Here is a 24,987-nt window from a genome sequence, read left to right as displayed (position 1 = left end):
ATGTCTGAGCACATCTTCATACGCCCTCATTACAAACAAACATTAAAAATCATCCATCCATTCATCCATCCATCCATCCATCCATCCATCCACACAGATAGCCTGAAAGCAACATCTACCCACCCATCCATTCATCCATCTGTCCTTCCACCCAAACACACACACACACACTTACACACACACACACACCCTCTGATGAAGCACGCAGAACATGTTACTGTTAATGAGTTTTGTTCTTACCCTGGGTAGCGATGTAATGGTTGGGCCTGTGGTAGCCCTGTAAACGAGAGAAAGAAAGAGAGAGAGTGAGAGTATATAAATCAAGCCTAAATCATGTAATCATTGATGAATGTAACATGTTTGTCAGGAAACTGTACGGAGAATAGGCTTTTGTCAGTCAATATCATTATTTGAAGAAAGCAACACTAAGCCTACCGCAGACACATCTTTAAAAAGAGAGAAAGACACACCTCTGTAGATAACAAGAATCCCCAGATATATCTAGCTACTAGCAGGACTGATCTCCACAACAGACCTGCCATTCTCAGGGATTACTGTAATCTAACCTAATCCCTCGAATTGTATTTGTCCCCGTCTTCTCTCAGGAGATACAGTTGAAGTCGGAAGTTTACATACAATTTAGGTTTGTTTAGAGTCATTAAAACTCATTTTTCAACCACTCCACAAATGTCTTGTTAACAAACTATAGTTTTGGCAAGTCGGTTAGGACATCTACATTGTGCATGACACAAGTCATTTTCCCAACAATTGTTTACAGACAGATTATTTCACCTATAATTCATTGTATCACAATTCCAGTTGGTCAGAAGTTTACATACACTAAGTTGACTGTGCCTTTAAACAGCTTGGAAAATTCCAGAAAATTATGACATGGCTTTAGAAGCTTCTGATAGGCTAATTGACATAATTTGAGTCAATTGATGGTGTACCTGTGGATGTATTTAAAGGCCCACCTTCAAACTCAGTGCCTCTTTGCTTGACATCATGGAAAATCAAAAAAGACCCCAGAAAAAGAATTGTAGACCTCCACAAGTCTGGTTCATCGTTGGGTGCAATTTCCAAACACCTGAAGGTACCACGTTTATATGTACAAATAATAGTATGCAAGTATAAACTCCATGGGACCACGCAGCCGTCATACCGCTCAGGAAGGAGACGCATTCTGTCTCCCAGAGATGAACGTACTTTGGTGAGAAAAGTGCAAATCAATCCCAGAACAACAGCAAAGGATCTTGTGAAGATGCTGGAGGAAACAGGTACAAAAGTATCTATATCCACAGTAAAATGAGTCCTATATCGACATAACCTGAAAGGACACTCAGCAAGGAAGAAACCACTGCTCCAAAACCACCATAAAAAAGCCAGACTATAGTTTGCAACTGCACATGGGGACAAACATTGTACTTTTTGGAGAAATGTCCTCTGGTCTGATGAAACAAGAATAGAACTGTCTGGTCATAATGACCATCGTTATGTTTGGAGGAAAAAGTGGGAGGCTTGCAAGCCAAAGAACACCATCCCAACCGTGAAGCATGGGGGTGACAGCATCATTGTATTTCCGGCGCCGACAGAGATGGCCGCCTCGCTTCGCGTTCCTAGGAAACTATGCAGTTTTTTGTTTTTTTACGTGTTATTTCTTACACTATTTCTTACACTAGTACCCCAGGTCATCTTAGGTTTCATTACATACAGCCGAGAAGAACTACTGAATATAAGATCAGCATCAACTCACCATCAGTACGACCAAGAATATGTTTTTCGCGATGCGGATCCTGTGTTCTGCCTTACAACCAGTGCAACGGAGTGGATTACATGCAGCGACCCAAAAAAACGACTCAGAAAAAGAGGGAAACGAAGCGGTCTTCTGGTCAGACTCCGGAGACGGGCACACCGTGCACCACTCCCTAGCATTCTTCTTGCCAATGTCCAGTCTCTTGACAACAAGGTTGATGAAATCCGAGCAAGGGTAGCATTCCAGAGGGACATCAGAGACTGTAACGTTCTCTGCTTCACGGAAACATGGCTAACCGGAGAGACGCTATCCGAAGTGGTGCAGCCAGCGGGTTTCTCCACGCATCGCGTCCACAGAAACAAACATCTTTCTGGTAAGAAGAGGGGCGGGGGCGTATGCCTTATGACTAACGTGACATGGTGTGATGAAAGAAACATACAGGAACTCAAATCCTTCTGTTCACCTGATTTAGAATTCCTCACAATCAAATGTAGACCGCATTATCTACCAAGAGAATTCTCTTCGATTATAATCACAGCCGTATATATCCCCACCCAAGCAGACACATCGAGGGCTCTGAACGAACTTTATTTAACTCTCTGCAAACTGGAAACGATTTATCCGGAGGCTGCATTCATTGTAGCTGGGGATTTTAACAAGGCTAATCTGAAAACAAGACTCCCTAAATTTTATCAGCATATCGATTGCGCAACCAGGGGTGGAAAGACCCTGGATCATTGTTACTCTAACTTCCGCGACGCATATAAGGCCCTGCCCCGCCCCCTTTCGGAAAAGCTGACCACGACTCCATTTTGTTGATCCCTGCCTACAGACAGAAACTAAAACAAGAAGCTCCCACGCTGAGGTCTGTCCAACGCTGGTCTGAACAAGCTGACTCCACACTCCAAGACTGCTTCCATCACGTGGACTGGGAGATGTTTCGTATTGCGTCAGACAACAACATTGACGAATACGCTGATTCGGTGTGCGAGTTCATTAGAACGTGCGTTGAAGATGTCGTTCCCATAGCAACGATTAAAACATTCCCTAACCAGAAACCGTGGATTGATGGCAGCATTCGTGTGAAACTGAAGGCGCGAACCACTGCTTTTAATCAGGGCAAGGTGTCTGGTAACATGACTGAATACAAACAGTGCAGCTATTCCCTCCGCAAGGCTATCAAACAAGCTAAGCGCCAGTACAGAGACAAAGTAGAATCTCAATTCAACGGCTCAGACACAAGAGGCATGTGGCAGGGTCTACAGTCAATCACGGACTACAGGAAGAAACCCAGCCCAGTCACGGACCAGGATGTCTTGCTCCCAGGCAGACTAAATAACTTTTTTGCCCGCTTTGAGGACAATACAGTGCCACTGACACGGCCTGCAACGAAAACATGCGGTCTCTCCTTCACTGCAGCCGAAGTGAGTAAGACATTTAAACGTGTTAACCCTCGCAAGACTGCAGGCCCATACGGCATCCCCAGCCGCGCCCTCAGAGCATGCGCAGACCAGCTGGCCGGTGTGTTTACGGACATATTCAATCAATCCCTATACCAGTCTGCTGTTCCCACATGCTTCAAGAGGGCCACCATTGTTCCTGTTCCCAAGAAAGCTAAGGTAACTGAGCTAAACGACTACCGCCCCGTAGCACTCACATCCGTCATCATGAAGTGCTTTGAGAGACTAGTCAAGGACCATATCACCTCCACCCTACCTGACACCCTAGACCCACTCCAATTTGCTTACCGCCCAAATAGGTCCACAGACGATGCAATCTCAACCACACTGCACACTGCCCTAACCCATCTGGACAAGAGGAATACCTATGTGAGAATGCTGTTCATCGACTACAGCTCGGCATTCAACACCATAGTACCCTCCAAGCTCGTCATCAAGCTCGAGACCCTGGGTCTCGACCCCGCCCTGTGCAACTGGGTACTGGACTTCCTGACGGGCCGCCCCCAGGTGGTGAGGGTAGGCAACAACATCTCCTCCCCGCTGATCCTCAACACTGGGGCCCCACAAGGGTGCGTTCTGAGCCCTCTCCTGTACTCCCTGTTCACCCACGACTGCGTGGCCACGCACGCCTCCAACTCAATCATCAAGTTTGCGGACGACACAACAGTGGTAGGCTTGATTACCAACAACGACAAGACGGCCTACAGGGAGGAGGTGAGGGCCCTCGGAGTGTGGTGTCAGGAAAATAACCTCACACTCAACGTCAACAAAACTAAGGAGATGATTGTGGACTTCAGGAAACAGCAGAGGGAACACCCCCCCATCCACATCGATGGAACAGTAGTGGAGAGGGTAGCAAGTTTTAAGTTCCTCGGCATACACATCACAGACAAACTGAATTGGTCCACTCACACAGACAGCATCGTGAGGAAGGCGCAGCAGCGCCTCTTCAACCTCAGGAGGCTGAAGAAATTCGGCTTGTCACCAAAAGCACTCACAAACTTCTACAGATGCACAATCGAGAGCATCCTGGCGGGCTGTATCACCGCCTGGTATGGCAACTGCACCGCCCTCAACCGTAAGGCTCTCCAGAGGGTAGTGAGGTCTGCACAACGCATCACCGGGGGCAAACTACCTGCCCTCCAGGACACCTACACCACCCGATGCTACAGGAAGGCCATAAAGATCATCAAGGACATCAACCACCCCAGCCACTGCCTGTTCACCCCGCTGTCATCCAGAAGGCGAGGTCAGTACAGGTGCATCAAAGCTGGGACCGAGAGACTGAAAAACAGCTTCTATCTCAAGGCCATCAGACTGTTAAACAGCCACCACTAACATTGAGTGGCTACTGCCAACACACTGTCAATGACACTGAGTCTACTCCAGCCACTTTAATAATGGGAATTGATGGGAAATGATGTAAATATATCACTAGCCACTTTAAACAATGCTACCTTATATAATGTTACTTACCCTACATTATTCATCTCATATGCATACGTAGATACTGTACTCTATATCATCGACTGCATCCTTATGTAATACATGTATCACTAGCCACTTTAACTATGCCACTTGGTTTACATACTCATCTCATATGTATATACTGTACTCAATATCATCTACTGTATCTTGCCTATGCTGCTCTGTACCATCACTCATTCATATATCCTTATGTACATATTCTTTATCCCCTTACACTGTGTATAAGACAGTAGTTTTTTGGAATTGTTAGTTAGATTACTTGTTCGTTATTACTGCATTGTCGGAACTAGAAGCACAAGCATTTCGCTACACTCGCATTAAATCTGCTAACCATGTGTATGTGACAAATACAATTTGATTTGATTTGATTTGATGTTGTGGGGGAGCTTTGCTGCCTGAGGGACTGTTGCACATCACAAAATAGATGGCATCATGAGGTAGGAAAATGATGTGGATATACTGAAGCAATATTTCAAGACATCAGTCAGGAAGTTAAAGCTTGGTCGCAAATGGGTCTTCCAAATGGAGAATGACCCAAAGCATACTTCCAAAGTTGTGGCAAAATGGCTTAAGGACCACAAAGTCAAGGTATTGGAGTGGCCATCCCAAAGCCCTGACCTCAATCCCATAGAACATTGTCGTGGGCAGCACTGAAAAAGTTTTTGTGAGCAAGGAGGCCTACAAACCTGACTCAGTTACACCAGCTCTGTCAGGAGGAATGGGCCAAAATTCCCCCCACTTATTGTGGGAAGCTTGTGGAGGGCTACCCGAAACGTTTGACTCAAGTTAAACAATTTAAAGGCAATGCTACCAAATGCTAATTGAGTGTATGTAAACTTCTGACCCACTGAGAATGTGATGAAAGAAACAAAAGCTGAAATAAATTATCCTCTCTATTATTATTCTGACATTTCACATTCTTAAAATAAAGTGGTGATCCTAACTGAATAAAAAAAGCTCTAGATGTCATTTTTCAAAAATATATATATTTTTTAAAAAGCTCCAATGGTCGAACCAGATTCTCAGCGATCTGCTGTCAAATGTGAAATAGTTTGAAGCGAAATTGAAGCTGTGACAAGTCCCACTAGAAAGGGGTAACGCATTTTCCTACTCTTTGAGGACAAGAGCCTGAGATTACGTTGGAAAATGAGGGTGAGTGTGGAAAGCTTGCCAAGTTATTTAGCGAGAGGTTTAAAAGGATGTGAAGTTGAACATATTTTCAACCCCGTTTGACGTCGAACTAGCGGATGACATTGAGCTGCAAAGCAATGACTAGCTCAAAGTCAGGTACAACAACCTCCCTCTCCTTGAATTCTACAAAAATGTACGCTAGCCCCGAGCAATTTCCTGTTCTGAGGAGACATGTACTTAAATGTGCATCTGTGAGCAGTTCTTTTCCAAAATGACTCTCGATTCTGCTCAATTCTCTAGTGACTCAATTCTCAAATGACTCTTGCAAAAAAAACTTGATTCCGCTCAATTCTCAAGTGACTCAATTCTCAAATGAGTCTCGATTCCACTCAATTCTCAAGTGACTCAATTCTCAAATGTCTCTTGATTCCGCTCAATTCTCAAGTGACTCAATTCTCAAATGAGTCTCGATTCCACTCAATACTCAAGTGACTCAATTCTCAAATGTCTCTTGATTCCGCTCAATTCTCAAGTGACTCAATTCTCAAATGAGTCTCGAAACCGCTCAATTCTCAAGTGACTCAATTCTCGAATGACTCGATTCCACTCAATTCTCAAATGTCTCTCGATTCCGCTCAATTCTCAAGTGACTCAATTCTCAAATGACTCTCGATTCCACTCAATTCTCAAGTGACTCGATTCTCAAATGTCTCTCGATTCCATTCAATTCTCAAGTGACTCGATTCTCAAATGACTCTCGATTCCACTCAATTCTCAAGTGACTCGATTCTCAAATGTCTCTCGATTCCTCTCAATTCTCAAGTGACTCGATTCTCAAATGTCTCTCGATTCCGTTCAATTCTCAAGTGACTCGATTCTCAAATGACTCTCGATTCCACTCAATTCTCAAGTGACTCGATTCTCAAATGTCTCTCGATTCCTCTCAATTCTCAAGTGACTCAATTCTCAAATGACTCTTGCAAAAAAACTTGATTCTGCTCAAGACTGACCGGAACCTGTTAAAACCTGGAAAACCAGCTGCGTCTTTACAGCCAGCTGACATCGAACGCCACGTCAAAGATAAGCAGTTTCAGCCATCGCGTTAGAGGCGAGGTTGAACAAGAACCCATAATAACAACATTATTTACTAATATTTATTTAAATAGATAGGAGGACTTGCACTTTCCTAAATACTCAAGGACATGAGAAACATCATAAAAGTCCTTTTTAAACTGTAAAACCTGTCAGCGATTTAAAGACATTAAAACATCAATAAAGCAGAAAATGGCACATTTTAATGATATGGCCCCCAAATTAATGTATAAATATTCAAATGGCCCTTGATGGCAAAAAGGTTCCCTACCCCTGACTTAAAGGTTCTTCTCTACTCTGCTCAGCCCTTCTTCTCACCCATCAGTCTGTGATTAACACCCATCAGTCTGCGATTAACACTTGTCAGTCTGCGATTAACGCCCATCAGTCTGCGATTAACACCCGTCAGTCTGCGATTAACACTTGTCAGTCTGCGATTAACACCCGTCAGTCTGCGATTAACACCCATCAGCCTGCGATTAACAGTAGTGGATTAGAGAGAGGATGTGTGTGTGAGTGTGAGTGTTTGTGTGAGTTTGTGAGTGTGTGTGTGTGTGTGCGTGCGTGTGAGCGATAGTGTGTGAGCAGGGGAGACTGACAATCAACTGAGTTCTACTACAGTACAAACTACTTGTCTCCTGTGAGGCAAACCTGTGTGTTAATGATAAAGAACCCAGTAAAACACCTGGGGTAACGTGGAAAACAATATTTACTGGCATTTAAGATGGCCCACAATATGGCCTATGTGTATATGTGTGTGTATGAAGTATTTCTCCTTCAACTCTGACTTCTGGCATTGGTAAATAGTACAAATGTAGAAGGCAGGGCTGAGATTGATGTAGAGGCAGGGCTGAGATTGATGTAGAAGGTAGGGCTGAGACTGATATAGAAGGTAGGGCTGAGACTGATATAGAAGGTAGGGCTGAGACTGATATAGAAGGTAGGGCTGAGACTGATATAGAAGGCAGGGCTGAGACTGATATAGAAGGTAGGGCTGAGACTGATATAGAAGGCAGGGCTGAGACTGATATAGAAGGCAGGGCTGAGACTGATATAGAAGGTAGGGCTGAGACTGATATAGAAGGTAGGGCTGAGACTGATATAGAAGGTAGGGCTGAGACTGATATAGAAGGCAGGGCTGAGACTGATATAGAAGGCAGGGCTGAGACTGATATAGAAGGTAGGGCTGAGACTGATATAGAAGGTAGGGCTGAGACTGATATAGAAGGCAGGGCTGAGACTGATATAGAAGGTAGGGCTGAGACTGATATAGAAGGTAGGGCTGAGACTGATATAGAAGGTAGGGCTGAGACTGATGTAGAAGGCAGGGCTGAGACTGATATAGAAGGTAGGGCTGAGACTGATGTAGAAGGTAGGGCTGAGACTGATGTAGAAGGTAGGGTTGAGGCAGGGCTGAGACTGATATAGAAGGTAGGGCTGAGACTGATGTAGAAGGTAGGGCTGAGACTGATGTAGAAGGTAGGGTTGAGGCAGGGCTGAGACTGATGTAGAAGGCAGGGCTGAGCCTCCCATTGTAACCTACTGTACTGTCATTCCTTAAAATGACATAATCACACCTTCCTGGGTGCTAATCAAAGGCATATTAACCCTGATGGAGAAGTTCTAGACAGAAGAGTTGATTAGTCAGGACAGGCTTGTTAGAGCGGCTTTCAGAGAAACATCATTATCCATCTGTCCATCTGTGTGTTACTGCGGAGTGTGTGTGTGTGTGTGTGTGTGTGTGTGTGTGTGTGTGTGTGTGTGTGTGTGCTGCTAAGTACTTTTCCTACGATGCCGTAAGCAGACAGGCAGGGGAAAGGAAAATCCTTTTCAACCAGGGTCTAATATTTAATATGCATATATTCTTATCTGATAATGGTGCACGCGCGCGCACACACACACACACACACACACACACACACACACACACACACACACACACACACACACACACACACACACACACACACACACACACACACACACACACACACACACACACACACAACCTCTCCCCAGCAAACCGAGAACATTCCCACAAAGATTCCAATTAAATTCTAGTCCTGTGTGGCTCAGTTGGTAGGGCACTGCAGAGAGTAGTGGATCAGAGAGTCTGTTAAATGACTCACTACTGTAGTGGATCAGAGAGTCTGCTAAATGACTCCCTACTGTAGTGGATCAGAGAGTCTGCTAAATGACTCCCTACTGTAGTGGATCAGAGAGTCTGCTAAATGACTCCCTACTGTAGGGCACTGCAGAGAGTAGTGGATCAGAGAGTCTGCAAAATGACTCCCTACTGTAGTGGATCAGAGAGTCTGCTAAATGACTCCCTACTGTAGTGGATCAGAGAGTCTGCAAAATGACTCCCTACTGTAGTGGATCAGAGAGTCTGCTAAATGACTCCCTACTGTAGGGCACTGCAGAGAGTAGTGGATCAGAGAGTCTGCAAAATGACTCCCTACTGTAGTGGATCAGAGAGTCTGCTAAATGACTCACTACTGTAGTGGATCAGAGAGTCTGCTAAATGACTCACTACTGTAGTGGATCAGAGAGTCTGCTAAATGACTCCCTACTGTAGTGGATCAGAGAGTCTGCTAAATGACTCACTACTGTAGTGGATCAGAGAGTCTGCTAAATGACTCACTACTGTAGTGGATCAGAGAGTCTGCTAAATGACTCCCTACTGTAGTGGCTCTGGATAAGAGAGTCTGTTAAATGACTCCCTACTGCAGTGGCTCTGGATCAGAGAGTCTGCAAAATGACTCCCTACTGTAGTGGCTCTGGATCAGAGAGTCTGTTAAATGACTCACTACTGTAGTGGATCAGAGAGTCTGCTAAATGACTCACTACTGTAGTGGATCAGAGAGTCTGCTAAATGACTCACTACTGTAGTGGATCAGAGAGTCTGCTAAATGACTCACTACTGTAGTGACTCTGGATCAGAGAGTCTGCTAAATGACTCACTACTGTAGTGACTCTGGATCAGAGAGTCTGTTAAATGACTCCCTACTGTAGTGGATCAGAGAGTCTGCTAAATGACTCACTACTGTAGTGGATCAGAGAGTCTGCTAAATGACTCACTACTGTAGTGGATCAGAGAGTCTGCTAAATGACTCACTACTGTAGTGACTCTGGATCAGAGAGTCTGCTAAATGACTCACTACTGTAGTGACTCTGGATCAGAGAGTCTGTTAAATGACTCCCTACTGTAGTGGATCAGAGAGTCTGCTAAATGACCCCTACTGTAGTGGATCAGAGAGTCTGCTAAATGACTCACTACTGTAGTGGATCAGAGAGTCTGCTAAATGACTCACTACTGTAGTGACTCTGGATCAGAGAGTCTGCTAAATGACTCACTACTGTAGTGGCTCTGGATAAGAGAGTCTGCTAAATGACTCACTACTGTAGTGGCTCTGGATAAGAGAGTCTGCTAAATGACTCACTACTGTAGTGGCTCTGGATAAGAGAGTCTGTTAAATGACTCACTACTGTAGTGGCTCTGGATAAGAGAGTCTGTTAAATGACTCCCTACTGTAGTGGCTCTGGATAAGAGAGTCTGTTAAATGATTCACTACTGTAGTGGCTCTGGATCAGAGAGTCTGTTAAATGACTCACTACTGTAGTGGCTCTGGATAAGAGAGTCTGTTAAATGATTCACTACTGTAATGACTCTGGATCAGAGAGTCTGTTATATGACTCACTACTGCAGTGGCTCTGGATCAAATCGTCTGTCCTCAGTTGCAATACTAACTACAGAGTTCCAAACTGCCTCTGGAAGCAACGTCAGCACAAGAACTGTTCGTCAGGAACATCATGAAATGGGTTTCCATGGCCGAGCATCTGCACACAAGCCTAAGATCACCATGTGCAATGCCAAGCATTGACTGGAGTGGTGTAAAGCTCACCGCCATTGGACTCTGGAGCAGTGGAAACACGTTCTCTGGAGTGATGAATCACGCTTCACCATCTGGCAGTCCGATGGATGATTCTGGGTTTGGAGGATGTTACCTGCCCCAATGCATAGTGCCAACTGTAAAGTTTGGTGGAGGAGGAATAATGGTCTGGGGCTGTTTTTCATGGTTCAGACTAGGCCCCTTAGTTCCAGTGAAGGGAAATCTTAACACTACAGAATACAATGACATTCTATACGAGTCTGTGCTTCCAACATTGAGGCAACAGCTTTGGTGAAGGCCCTTTCCTGTTTCGGCATGACAACGCCCCCGTGCACAAAGCGAGGTCCATACAGAAATGGTTTTGTCTAGATCGTTGTGGAAGTTTTTGACTGGCCTGCGCTGAGCCCTGACCTCAACGCCCATCGAACAGAAAATATGTTCTGGGAACGTTCTTGTAACGTCAGGTGAACGTTTGTTGCAGCCCAAAAGATTGGGAACATTGTATAATCACCCACACAGTTCTTGTGTTTTGGGAACATATATTTTGTAATGTCCCCACAACCTAATGAAACATTCTGAGAACCATTAAATAACAGATGCTGTTCTGGGAACTATCTTGCAATGTCAGGCGAATGTTTTATTCAAACATTGTATAATAATCAGCACTATTGGACAGTTTTTTTTTGTGTGTTTTATGAGAACATTTTCTGCAACCCTAACGAATGTTCTGGGAACATTTGGTTTGCTGGGTCCTGATGATGGCCTTAAACTGAATGGTGCTTGGAGAGAGGGGAGAGATGGGGGGGTAGAGAGAGGGAGGGGAGAGATGGTGGGGTAGAGAGAGGGAGGGGAGAGATGGGGGGTAGAGAGAGGAGGGGAGAGATGGGGGTAGAGAGAGGGAGGGGAGAGATGGGGGTAGAGAGAGGGAGGGAGAGATGGGGGTAGAGAGAGGGAGGGGAGAGATGGGGGTAGAGAGAGGGAGGGGAGAGATGGGGGGTAGAGAGAGGAGGGGAGAGATGGGGTAGAGAGAGGAGGGGAGAGATGGGGGTAGAGATGGGGGTAGAGAGGGGAGGGGAGAGATGGGGGGGTAGAGAGAGGGAGGGGAGAGATGGGGGTAGAGAGAGGGAGGGGAGAGATGGGGGTAGAGAGAGGGAGGGGAGAGATGGGGGGTAGAGATGGGGGTAGAGAGAGGGGAGGGGGAGAGATGGGGGGTAGAGAGGGAGGGGAGAGACAAAGAGGGGTGGGGCAGAGACGAAGGGGGGCGGGGTAGAGAGAGGAGGGGAGAGACAAAGAGGGGTGGGGCAGAGACGAAGGGGGCGGGGTAGAGAGAGGGAGGGGAGAGATGGGGGTAGAGAGAGGGAGGGGAGAGATGGCGGTAGAGAGGGAGGGGAGAGATGGGGGGTAGAGAGAGGGAGGGGAGAGATGGGGGGTAGAGAGAGGGAGGGGAGAGATGGGGGTAGAGAGAGGGAGGGAGAGATGGGGGGTAGAGATGGGGGGGGTAGAGAGAGGGAGGGGAGAGATGGGGGTAGAGAGGGAGGGGAGACAAAGAGGGGTGGGGCAGAGACGAAGGGGGCGGGGTAGAGAGAGGGAGGGAGAGACAAAGAGGGGTGGGGCAGAGACAAAGGGGGGCAGGGTAGAGAGAGGGAGGGAGAGACAAAGAGGGGTGGGGCAGAGACGAAGGGGGCGGGGTAAAGAGAGGGAGGGGAGAGACAAAGAGGGGTGGAGCAGAGACGAAGGGGGGCGGGGTAGAGAGAGGGAGGAGAGACAAAGAGGGGTGGGGCAGAGACGAAGGGGGCGGGGTAGAGAGGGAGGGGAGAGACAAAGAGGGGTGGGGCAGAGACGAAGGGGGGCGGGGTAGAGAGAGGGAGGGGAGAGATGGGGGGTAGAGAGGGAGGGGAGAGATGGGAGAGAAGGGGGGTAGAGAGAGGGAGGGGAGAGACAAAGAAGGGTGGGGCAGAGACGAAAGGGGGCGGGGTAGAGAGAGGGAGGGGAGAGACAAAGAGGGGTGGGGCAGAGACGAATGGGGGCGGGGTAGAGAGAGGAGGAGAGACAAAGAGGGGTGGGGCCGAGAGAGGGAGGGGAGAGATGGGGGGTAGAGAGGGAGGGAGAGACGAAGGGGGCGGGGTAGAGAGAGGGAGGGAGAGATGGGGGGGTAGAGAGAGGGAGGGGAGAGATGGGGTGGGGGGGTAGAGAGGGAAGGGAGAGACAAAGAGGGGTGGGGCAGAGAGAGGGAGGGGAGAGATGGGGGGGTAGAGAGAGGGAGGGGAGAGACAAAGAGGGGTGGGGTAGAGAGAGGGAGGGGAGAGATGGGGGTAGAGAGAGGGAGGGAGAGATGGGGTAGAGAGAGGGAGGGGAGAGACAAAGAGGGGTGGGGTAGAGAGAGGGAGGGAGAGAGAGACGGAGGGGAGGGTAGAGGAAGGGAGGGGAGAGACGGGGCTGGGGGTAGAGAGAGGGAGGGGAGAGATGGGGGGTAGAGAGAGGGAGGGGAGATATGGGGGTAGAGAGGGGAGGGGAGAGATGGGGTGGGGGGTAGAGAGAGGGAGGGGAGAGATGGGGTGGGGGGTAGAGAGAGGGAGGGGAGAGATGGGGTGGGGGTAGAGAGAGGGAGGGGGAGAGACGGGAGGGGGGATGGGTGGGGAGAGAAGTGCTCTTAGGGATTCAGGTACAACAGCAGGACACACATCAGAGGGGTCATTACAGACAGTACAGAGGTACTAACTACTGTCAGCCCAGCGTCTTAATCCACCGGTTTTACTACGCTGTTACCTCCAACTTACTCCAATAGATTCTGATGTTCTCATGTTGTATGGTTGTCTCTGAATTACTGTCTCTCCTTATCACTAACACTGCTTTAAGTCCCATTACCATAAAGCACCAGAACCTCAGTTTCCCCCGGCAACCCATTAGCCTTCCCTCTACTCAGTCCAGGCCATCTCTTATTCAAATAAGGAAGACATACAAGTTTAAAATAAGGGCCAATGTCTGTCTGTGTCTGTCTGTCTGTGTCTGTGTGTGTGTGTGTCTGTCTGTGTGTGTGCGTGTGTCTGTCTGTGTCTGTCTGTCTGTGTCTGTGTGTGTGTGTGTCTGTCTGTGTGTGTGTGTGTCTGTCTGTGTCTTTCTGTCTGTGTCTGTGTGTGGTTCTGTCTGTGTCTCTGTGTGTTTGTGTGTGTGTGTGTGTGTTTGTCTCTGTGTGTGGCCCCTCACGACTCCCGTGCCAGCCACCTTCTCCCTTCGAGAGGACCAAGGCAGTGAATGAGCGCAATGACCTTTGCGCTCATTCGTCCATGTAGCTAGTTGTGTGTGTGTGTGTGCGTGCGTGTGTGTGCGTGTGTGCGTGCGTGTGTGCGTGTGTGGGTGTTGGCTGGCTGGTGTGTGTACTTACATCAACGTAATTTGCATTAATGTAATCAGAGTTCTGCTCTCCCTCCAGGGGCTGAAGTCTGACTCGGGAGTGATCATCTGGAAGAGAGGAGGAGAGGAACCTGTTCAGAATGAATCACGTTAATCAAGGAGGGAGGGACACAGAGAGAGACGAAGAAGAGGGAGGAGGAGGAGAGAGAAAGGTAGGAAGAGAAAGGAGAGGGAGGATGAAGAGAGAGAGGTAGGAAGAGAAAGGAGAGGGAGGAGAGAGGGGTAGGAAGAGAAAAGATAGGGAGGAGAGGGAGGAGGAGAGGGAGGAGGAGAGAGAGAGAGTTAGGAAGAGGAAGAATATGGAGGAGGAAGAGAGGGAGAGAGAAGGAGAGGGACAGAGTTCATTTTAATTGTTTATTTCACTTTTGTATATGATCTACCTCACTTGCTTTGGCAATGTTAACACATGCTTCCCATGCCAATAAAGCCCCTTGAATTGAATTGAGAGGTAGGAAGAGAAAGGAGTGGGAGGAGGAGAAGGAGAGGGAGAGCGATCGGAAGAGAAAAGAGTGGGAGGAGAGAGAAGGAGAGGGAGAAATGTAGGATGAGAAAGGAGTAGGAGGAGGAGAAGAAGAGGGAAAAATGTAGGACGAGAAAGGAGTGGGAGGAGAAGAAGGAGAGGGAGAAAAGTAGGATGAGAAAGGAGTGGGAGGAGGAGAAGAAGAAGAGGGAGAAATGTAGGACGAGAAAGGAGTGGGAGGAGAAGGAGAGGGAGAAATGTAGGACGAGAAAGGAGTGGGAGGAGGAGAAGGAGAGGGAGAATATATAGATAATATATATACAGAGAACAAAGTAATGTCATACTTTCCAGGTCCATACCCAAACAGTTCGAACTACTAATTTTGAAAATTACTATCTCCAGAAATAAGTCTCTCACTGTTGCCGCCTGCTACCGACCCCCCTCAGCCCCCAGCTGTGCCCTGGACACCATTTGTGAATTGATCGCCCCCCCATCTAGCCTCAGAGTTTGTTCTGTTAGGTGACCTAAACTGGGATATGCTTAACACCCCGCCAGTCCTACAATCTAAGCTAGATGCCCTCAATCTCACACAAATCATCAAGGAACCCACCAGGTACAACCCTAACTCTGTAAACAAGGGCACCCTCATAGACGTCATCCTGACCAACTGGCCCTCCAAATACACCTCCGCTGTCTTCAACCAGGATCTCAGCGATCACTGCCTCATTGCCTGTATCCGCTACGGAGCCGCAGTCAAACGACCACCCCTCATCACTGTCAAACGCTCCCTAAAACACTTCTGTGAGCAGGCCTTTCTAATCGACCTGGCCCGGGTATCCTGGAAGGACATTGACCTCATCCCGTCAGTTGAGGATGCCTGGTCATTCTTTAAAAGTAACTTCCTCACCATTTTAGATAAGCATGCTCCGTTCAAAAAATGCAGAACTAAGAACAGATACAGTCCTTGGTTCACCCCAGACCTGACTGCCCTCGACCAGCACAAAAACATCCTGTGGCGGACTGCAATAGCATCGAATAGTCCCCGGGATATGCAACTGTTCAGGGAAGTCCGGAACCAATACACGCAGTCAGTCAGGAAAGCTAAGGCCAGCTTCTTCAGGCAGAAGTTTGCATCCTGTAGCTCCAACTCCAAAAAGTTCTGGGACACTGTGAAGTCCATGGAGAACAAGAGCACCTCCTCCCAGCTGCCCACTGCACTGAGGCTAGGTAACACGGTCACCACCGATAAATCCATGATTATCGAAAACTTCAATAAGCATTTCTCAACGGCTGGCCATGCCTTCCGCCTGGCTACGCCAACCTCGGCCAACAGCTCTGCCCCCCGGCAGCTCCTCACCCAAGCCTCTCCAGGTTCTCCTTTACCCAAATCCAGATAGCAGATGTTCTGAAAGAGCTGCAAAACCTGGACCCGTACAAATCAGCTGGGCTTGACAATCTGGACCCCTATTTCTGAAACTTTCCGCCGCCATTGTCGCAACCCCTATTACCAGCCTGTTCAACCTCTCTTTCATATCGTCTGAGATCCCCAAGGATTGAAAGCTGCCGCAGTCATCCCCCTCTTCAAAGGGGGAGACACCCTGGACCCAAACTGTTACAGACCTATATCCATCCTGCCCTGCCTATCTAAGGTCTTCGAAAGCCAAGTCAACAAACAGGTCACTGACCATCTCGAATCCCACCGTACCTTCTCCGCTGTGCAATCTGGTTTCCGAGCCGGTCACGGGTGCACCTCAGCAACACTCAAGGTACTAAACGATATCATAACCGCCATCGATAAAAGACAGTACTGTGCAGCCGTCTTCATTGACCTTGCCAAGGCTTTCGACTCTGTCAATCACCATATTCTTATCGGCAGACTCAGTAGCCTCGGTTTTTCGGATGACTGCCTTGCCTGGTTCACCAATTACTTTGCAGACAGAGTTCAGTGTGTCAAATCGGAGGGCATGCTGTCCGGTCCTCTGGCAGTCTCTATGGGGGTGCCACAGGGTTCAATTCTCGGGCCGACTCTTTTCTCTGTATATATCAATGATGTTGCTCTTGCTGCGGGCGATTCCCTGATCCACCTCTACGCAGACGACACCATTCTATATCCTTCGGCCCGTCATTGGACACTGTGCTATCTAACCTCCAAACAAGCTTCAATGCCATACAACACTCGTTCCGTGGCCTCCAACTGCTCTTAAACGCTAGTAAAACCAAATGCATGCTTTTCAACCGATCGCTGCCTGCACCCGCATGCCCGACTAGCATCACCACCCTGGATGGTTCCGACCTTGAATATGTGGACATCTATAAGTACCTAGGTGTCTGGCTAGACTGCAAACTCTCCTTCCAGACTCATATCAAACATCTCCAATCGAAAATCAAATCAAGAGTCGGCTTTCTATTCCGCAACAAAGCCTCCTTCACTCACGCCGCCAAGCTTACCCTAGTAAAACTGACTATCCTTCCGATCCTCGACTTCGGCGATGTCATCTACAAAATGGCTTCCAACACTCTACTCAGCAAACTGGATGCAGTCTATCACAGTGCCATCCGTTTTGTCACTAAAGCACCTTATACCACCCACCACTGCGACCTGTATGCTCTAGTCGGCTGGCCCTCGCTACATATTCGTCGCCAGATCCACTGGCTCCAGGTCATCTACAAGTCCATGCTAGGTAAAGCTCCGCCTTATCTCAGTTCACTGGTCACGATGGCAACACCCATCCGTAGCACGCGCTCCAGCAGGTGTATCTCACTGATCATCCCTAAAGCCAACACCTCATTTGGCCGCCTTTCATTCCAGTACTCTGCTGCCTGTGACTGGAACGAATTGCAAAAATCGCTGAAGTTGGAGACTTTTATCTCCCTCACCAACTTCAAACATCAGCTATATGAGCAGCTAACCGATCGCTGCTGCTGTACATAGTCTATTGGTAAATAGCCCACCCATTTTCACCTACCTCATCCCCATACTGTTTTTATTTATTTACTTGCTCTTTTGCACACCAATATCTCTACCTGTACATGACCATCTGATCATTTATCACTCCAGTGTTAATCTGCAAAATTGTAATTATTCGCCTACCTCCTCATGCCTTTTGCACACATTGTATATAGACCCCCCCTTTGTTTTCTACTGTGTTATTGACTTGTTAATTGTTTATTCCATGTGTAACTCTGTGTTGTCTGCTCACACTGCTATGCTTTATCTTGGCCAGGTCGCAGTTGCAAATGAGAACTTGTTCTCAACTGGCCTACCTGGTTAAATAAAAATAAAGGTGAAATAAAAAATAAATAAATAAATAAAAAAAGTATTTGATACACTACAGATTTTGCAGCTTTTCCTACTTACAAAGCATCATATTGATCAGAGAGGAGAGAGAGACCAGTCGATAATATAGATTCATTATTGATCAGAGGAGAGAGAGACCAGTCGATAATATAGATTCATATTGATCAGAGAGGGGCTAGAGACCAGTCTATAATATAGACTCATATTGATCAGAGAGGAGAGAGAGACCATTCTATAATATATATTCATATGGATCAGAGGAGAGAGAGAGACCAGTCTATAATATAGATTATTGATCAGAGAGGGGATAGAGACCAGTCTATAATATAGATTATTGATCAGAGAGAGAGACCAGTCTATAATATAGATTATTGATCAGATAGGAGAGAGAGAGAGAGAGACCAGTCTATAATATAGATTATTGATCAGATAGAGAGACCAGTCTATAATATAGATTATTGATCAGATAGGAGAGAGAGATAATATAGATTATTGATCCAGTCTATAATATAGATTATTGATCTGAGAGGAGTCTATAATATAGAGATCTGACCAGTCTATAATATAGATTATTGATCAGATAGGAGAGAGAGAGACCAGTCTATAATATAGATTATTGATCAGAGAGAGAGACCAGTCTATAATATAGATTATTGATCAGAGAGAGAGACCAGTCTATAATATAGATTATTGATCAGATAGAGAGACCAGTCTATAATATAGATTATTGATCAGATAGAGAGACCAGTCTATAATATAGATTATTGATCAGATAGAGAGACCAGTCTATAATATAGATTATTGATCAGATAGGAGAGAGAGAGAGACCAGTCTATAATATAGATTATTGATCAGAGAGGAGAGAGAGAGAGAGACCAGTCTATAATATAGATTATTGATCAGATAGAGAGACCAGTCTATAATATAGATTATTGATCAGATAGAGAGACCAGTCTATAATATAGATTATTGATCAGATAGAGAGACCAGTCTATAAAATAGATTATTGATCAGAGAGGAGAGAGAGACCAGTCTATACTATAGATTATTGATCAGATAGAGAGACCAGTCTATAATATAGATTATTGATCAGATAGGAGAGAGAGACCAGTCTATAATATAGATTATTGATCAGAGAGGAGAGAGAGACCAGTCTATAATATAGATTATTGATCAGATAGGAGAGAGAGAGACCAGTCTATAATATAGATTATTGATCAGAGAGAGAGACCAGTCTATAATATAGATTATTGATCAGAGAGAGAGACCAGTCTATAATATAGATTATTGATCAGATAGAGAGACCAGTCTATAATATAGATTATTGATCAGATAGAGAGACCAGTCTATAATATAGATTATTGATCAGATAGAGAGACCAGTCTATAATATAGATTATTGATCAGATAGAGAGACCAGTCTATAATATAGATTATTGATCAGATAGAGAGACCAGTCTATAACATAGATTATTGATCAGAGAGGAGAGAGAGAGACCAGTCTATAATATAGATTATTGATCAGAGAGGAGAGAGAGACCAGTCTATAATATAGATTATTGATCAGAGAGGAGAGAGAGACCAGTCTATAATATAGATTATTTATAATGCTTTACACGCAATAATGTTCCCATATCGGTTCTTCATCCGGTTCTCATCTTTCTTCGCGGAGTCCCACGGCGCGGACTGCCCCTCAAAGAAGCTCTGTGGAGAGGGAGGAACAGAGGGAGGAACAGAGGGAGGAACAGAGGGAGGAACAGAGGGAGACAAAGAGAGGGAGGAACAGAGGGAGACAAAGAGAGGGAGGAACAGAGGGAGACATAGAGGGAGGAAAAGAGGGACACAAAGAGAGGGAGGAACAGAGGGAGACAAAGAGAGGGAAGAACAGAGGGAGGAACAGAGGGAGGAACAGAGGGAGACAAAGAGAGGGAGGAACAGAGGGAGGAACAGAGGGAGACAAAGAGAGGGAGGAACAGAGGGAGGAACAGAGGGAGACAAAGAGAGGGAGGAACAGAGGGAGGAACAGAGGGAGACAAAGAGAGGGAGGAACAGAGGGAGGAACAGAGGGAGACAAAGAGAGGGAGGAACAGAGGGAGGAACAGAGGGAGACAAAGAGAGGGAGGAACAGAGGGAGGAACAGAGGGAGGAACAGAGGGAGACAAAGAGAGGGAGGAACAGAGGGAGGAACAGAGGGAGGAACAGAGGGACACAAAGAGAGGGAGGAACAGAGGGAGGAACAGAGGGAGAAAGAGAGGGAGGAACAGAGGGGAGGAACAGAGGGAGGAACAGAGGGAGACAAAGAGAGGGAGGAACAGAGGGAGGAACAGAGGGAGACAAAGAGAGGGAGGAACAGAGGGAGGAACAGAGGGAGGAACAGGGAGGAACAGAGGGAGGAACAGAGGGAGACAAAGAGAGGGAGGAACAGAGGGAGGAACAGAGGGAGGAACAGAGGGAGAGAGGGAGGAACAGAGGGAGACAAAGAGGGGAGGAACAGAGGGAGACAAAGAGAGGAACAGAGGGAGGAACAGAGGGAGACAAAGAGAGGGAGGAACAGAGGGAGACAAAGAGAGGGAGGAACAGAGGGAGGAACAGAGGGAGACAAAGAGAGGGAGGAACAGAGGGAGACAAAGAGAGGGAGGAACAGAACAGAGGGAAGAGGACATGAGATGTGATGTCAAGTGTCAAGCCTTTAAATGATAATACCAAGTTAAAGAACAAAATATTCTCTGTCAGCTCCTAAAAATTGACATATTGGAACGACAGAAAGGAGGTAAAGAGCAAGACAGAGAAGGAGACAGAGAAGGAGACAGAGAAGGAGACAGAGAGAGAGAGAGAGAGAGAGAGAGAGAGAGAGAGACTGAAAAGAGGGAGAGAGAGACTGAACAGAGAGAGAGAAAGATAGGAGAGAGGGAGAGTGAAGAGAGAGAGCGAGAGGTTCCGTAATTCTGAGAGGGGGTTGTATCCACATCATTATTAGACATGAGAAGGCAACGGGAAGAGAAAGGTTCCTGGGGATTCATGTCAAACAGAGAGCCCATTAGGATGTCACAGAGCGTGTGTCACGCTCAAATAGCTCCCCCAGCGTCACTCTACCACAGCAGACAAAAACAAGAGCCCATGTCTGTCTGTCTACCCCTCAGCCTGTCTGTCTACCCCTCAGCCTGTCTGTCTGTCTACCCCATCAGCCTGTCTGTCTACCCCTCAGCCTGTCTGTCTATCCTGTCTGTCTCCCCTCAGCCTGTCTGTCTACCCCTCAGCCTGTCTGTCTACCCCTCAGCCTGTCTGTCTGTCCGTCTGTCTGCCCGTCTGTCTGAAAGACTCATTCAGAATGTCTATTTTTCTGTCAGTCAGTCTGTCTGAAGGACTCAGTCATTCAGTTCAGGGAGAATAAAGCCTCATCTTCAGATCCACAGCACTCAGATGACTGGCTCATGAAATATGGATATCTCTCTCTCTCTCTCTGTGGGGATTTCTCCAAACTGGTCCTATACCAGGCACAATTAAGACAAATTATAAAAACACACCAGCCTCACTGCAAACTGCAGTTCACAAGGGTTTGGTGTGTGTGTCTTTGTCATTGTCATTGTGTGTGTGTGTTTGTCATTGTCATTGTGTGTGTGTGTGTGTGTTTGTCATTGTGTGTGTGTGTTTGTCATTGTGTGTGTGTTTTGGCTCCAAGGCAGTAGAACTCTGTAAACAAACGCATGTTATTGTTAATTTATTTTAGCAATCAACTCAGATTATCCAAAAAATTACAACCCAATACATTTCCATTTCAACCCTGAACCCTGAACCCTGAACCCAGTCACGTAACAGCAGTTCAATATAGACTCCAGGAACCCTGACCCCTGAACCCTGAACCCAGCCACGTAACAGTAGTTCAATATAGACTCCAGGAACCCTGAACACTGACCCCTGAACCCAGCCACGTAACAGTAGTTCAATATAGACTCCAGGAACCCTGAACACTGACCCCTGAACCCAGCCACGTAACAGTAGTTCAATATAGACTCCAGGAACCCTGAACACTGACCCCTGAACCCAGCCACGTTAAAGGAACTCTGGAAGGGCAATTCAGAATAATGCTCACAATTAATAATTCATATCCTGGCTTCTTTGAGCGGAAAGCTTTCCCTCTATTTCCCTTGATGTATTTTGAACCCAGAGACACTTTGTTAGAGAATAAAACCGGGCTTGAGAGTCTTGATCAATCATCGATGTTGCTGCTTCTCAGACGCTTCCATCTATCTACACGCGGGCCTGTTTACGAGACGGAAGCCTTTAAGACAGACAGCACAGTGAGATGGAAACCTTTCCCTTTAAGAGAGACAGACAGCACAGTGAGATGGAAACCTTTCCCTTTAAGAGAGACAGACAGCACAGTGAGATGGAAGCCTTTCCCTTTAAGAGAGACAGACAGCACAGTGAGATGGAAGCCTTTCCCTTTAAGACAGACAGCACAGTGAGATGGAAACCTTTCCCTTTAAGAGAGACAGACAGCACAGTGAGATGGAAGCCTTTCCCTTTAAGAGAGACAGACAGCACAGTGAGATGGAAGCCTTTCCCTTTAAGAGAGACAGACAGCACAGTGAGATGGAAGCCTTTCCCTTTAAGACAGACAGCACAGTGAGATGGAAACCTTTCCCTTTAAGAGAGACAGACAGCACAGTGAGATGGAAGCCTTTCCCTTTAAGAGAGACAGACAGCACAGTGAGATGGAAGCCTTTCCCTTTAAGAGAGACAGACAGCACAGTGAGATGGAAGCCTTTCCCTTTAAGAGAGACAGACAGCACAGTGAGATGGAAGCCTTTCCCTTTAAGAGAGACAGACAGCACAGTGAGCCAAGCGCCAGAATGGCAACACTACAAGGATATACTTCAAGACATTACAGTCCTGATAGTTAGCCGTTTAGCCGTTGTTCTACTCTCTGTAACCCAGACGGCTACATGTTCTCAATATATCATTTACTTTGACCAGGGACCTATAGCGCCCTAGTGCAGAATATAGGGAATAGGGTTTCTGTTGACCAGGGACCTATAGCGCCCTAGTGCAGAATATAGGGAATAGGGTTTCTGTTGACCAGGGACCTATAGCGCCCTAGTGCAGAATATAGGGAATAGGGTTTCTGTTGACCAGGGACCTATAGCACCCTAGTGCAGAATATAGGGAATAGGGTTTCTGTTGACCAGGGACCTATAGCGCCCTAGTGCAGAATATAGGGAATAGGGTTTCTGTTGACCAGGGACCTATAGCGCCCTAGTGCAGAATATAGGGAATAGGGTTCCTGTTGACCAGGGAAATCTGTCCCTGTCTTCATGGGGTCAGACAGAAATCTGTCCCTGTTTTAATGGGGTCAGACATAAATCTGTCCCTGTTTTCATGGGGTCAGACAGAAATCTGTCCCTGTTTTCATGGGGTCAGACAGAAATCTGTCCCTGTTTTCATGGGGTCAGTCAGAAATCTGTCTCTGTCTTCATGGGGTCAGTCAAGCTGAGATGGATATGTGTCTCCTAAATGGATTAGGAGGGAGATTTCCTCACAGCAGTGCATCTTGGGACAGGAGAGGAGAGAGAGAACGTGATGAAAGCAGCCCAATGTCATCCTCGCTGTCTGTCACTGTTCTTCTGAAGGATACAGTGGTTCATAACCGTATGAAGCCACCAAACAAATCAGTTCACAGACAAAAGGATATCCTATTGTCAATGCATTGCACTTATTCTGGCCATGGTCACAAGTAGTGCCCTTTAAGAAAAGGCTGCTATTTTGGCCATGGTCACAAGTAGTGCCCTTTAAGGAAAAGGATGCTATTTTGGCCATGGTCACAAGTAGTGCCCTTTAAGGAAAAGGATGCTATTTAAAGGATGCTATTTTGGCCATGGTCACAAGTAGTGCCCTTTAAGGAAAAGGCTGCTATGTTGGCCATGGTCACAAGTAGTGCCCTTTAAGGAAAAGGATGCTATTTTGGCCATGGTCACAAGTAGTGCCCGTTAAGGAAAAGGATGCTATTTTGGCCATGGTCACAAGTAGTGCCCGTTAAGGAAAAGGATGCTATTTTGGCCATGGTCCCGTTACTATTTTGGCCATGGTCAGTGTGCCCGTTAAGGAAAAGGATGCTATTTTGGCCATGATCACAAGTAGTGCCCGTTAAGGAAAAGGATGCTATTTTGGCCATGATCACAAGTAGTGCCCGTTAAGGAAAAGGATGCTATTTTGGCTATGGTCACAAGTAGTGCCCTTTAAGGAAAAGGATGCTATTTTGGCCATGATCACAAGTAGTGCCCGTTAAGGAAAAGGATGCTATTTTGGCCATGATCACAAGTAGTGCCCGTTAAGGAAAAGGATGCTATTTTGGCCATGGTCACAAGTAGTGCCCTTTAAGGAAAGGGCTGCTATTTTGGCTATGGTCACAAGTAGTGCCCTTTAAGGAAAAGGCTGCCATTCTGGACACAGACATTTTCACTCTGACGTCTACAGGGTTTAACGTCAATATAACACGATATAATAATATATAAAGTGCTCTAACAAGACAAATCATGGCCAAGACAACTGCTTGTCTTTGTTACATGGCAAACGTCATAATAGTTAGTTATAATGGACCAACGAAATGAACTCGCACTCTCTCCCCCTCTCTCCCTCCCTCTCTGTCTCTCTTTCTGTCTCTGTCCTAACCTTCTCCACCTCTCCCTCCCCTCTCTCCCTCCCTCTCTGTCTCTCTTTCTGTCTCTGTCCTAACCTTCTCCACTTCTCTCTCCCCCTCTCTCCCTCTCTGTCCTAACCTTCTCCCCATCTCCCTCTCTATTTCTCTCTCTCCTCTCTATTTCTCTCTCTCCTCTCTATTTCTCTCTCCTCTCTATTTCTCTCTCCTCTCTATTTCTCTCCCAACCTCTCTATTTCTCTCTCTCCTCTCTATTTTTCTCTCTATTTCTCTCTCTCTCCTCTATTTCTCTCTCTCTCCTCTCTATTTCTCTCCCTCCCTCTGTCTCTCTCTTTCTGTCTCTGTCC

The 24,987-nt window shown here is 46.7% G+C and overlaps 1 protein-coding gene across 2 annotated transcripts in view; it reads right to left on the bottom strand.

Moving 5' to 3' along the window:
• LOC112238841 (receptor-type tyrosine-protein phosphatase mu-like) overlaps positions 1-24,987 on the bottom strand; it is a 503,654-nt gene that overhangs the window by 89,642 nt on the left and 389,025 nt on the right. For both annotated transcript variants that reach the window (XM_042308178.1, XM_042308179.1), the window contains 3 exons: positions 19,602-19,689; positions 14,200-14,276; positions 241-277 (listed from right to left, as the gene is read on the bottom strand). In XM_042308178.1, the coding sequence (XP_042164112.1) occupies positions 241-277; positions 14,200-14,276; positions 19,602-19,689 (202 nt within the window). The remainder of the gene's footprint in view (positions 1-240; positions 278-14,199; positions 14,277-19,601; positions 19,690-24,987) is intronic.

The sequence above is a fragment of the Oncorhynchus tshawytscha genome, linkage group LG28 (genome assembly GCF_018296145.1).
Source record: "Oncorhynchus tshawytscha isolate Ot180627B linkage group LG28, Otsh_v2.0, whole genome shotgun sequence".
NCBI lineage: Eukaryota > Metazoa > Chordata > Actinopteri > Salmoniformes > Salmonidae > Oncorhynchus > Oncorhynchus tshawytscha.
The sequence above is the reverse complement of the archived record's forward strand: the minus strand, read 5'-3'. Positions and strand labels throughout refer to the sequence as shown.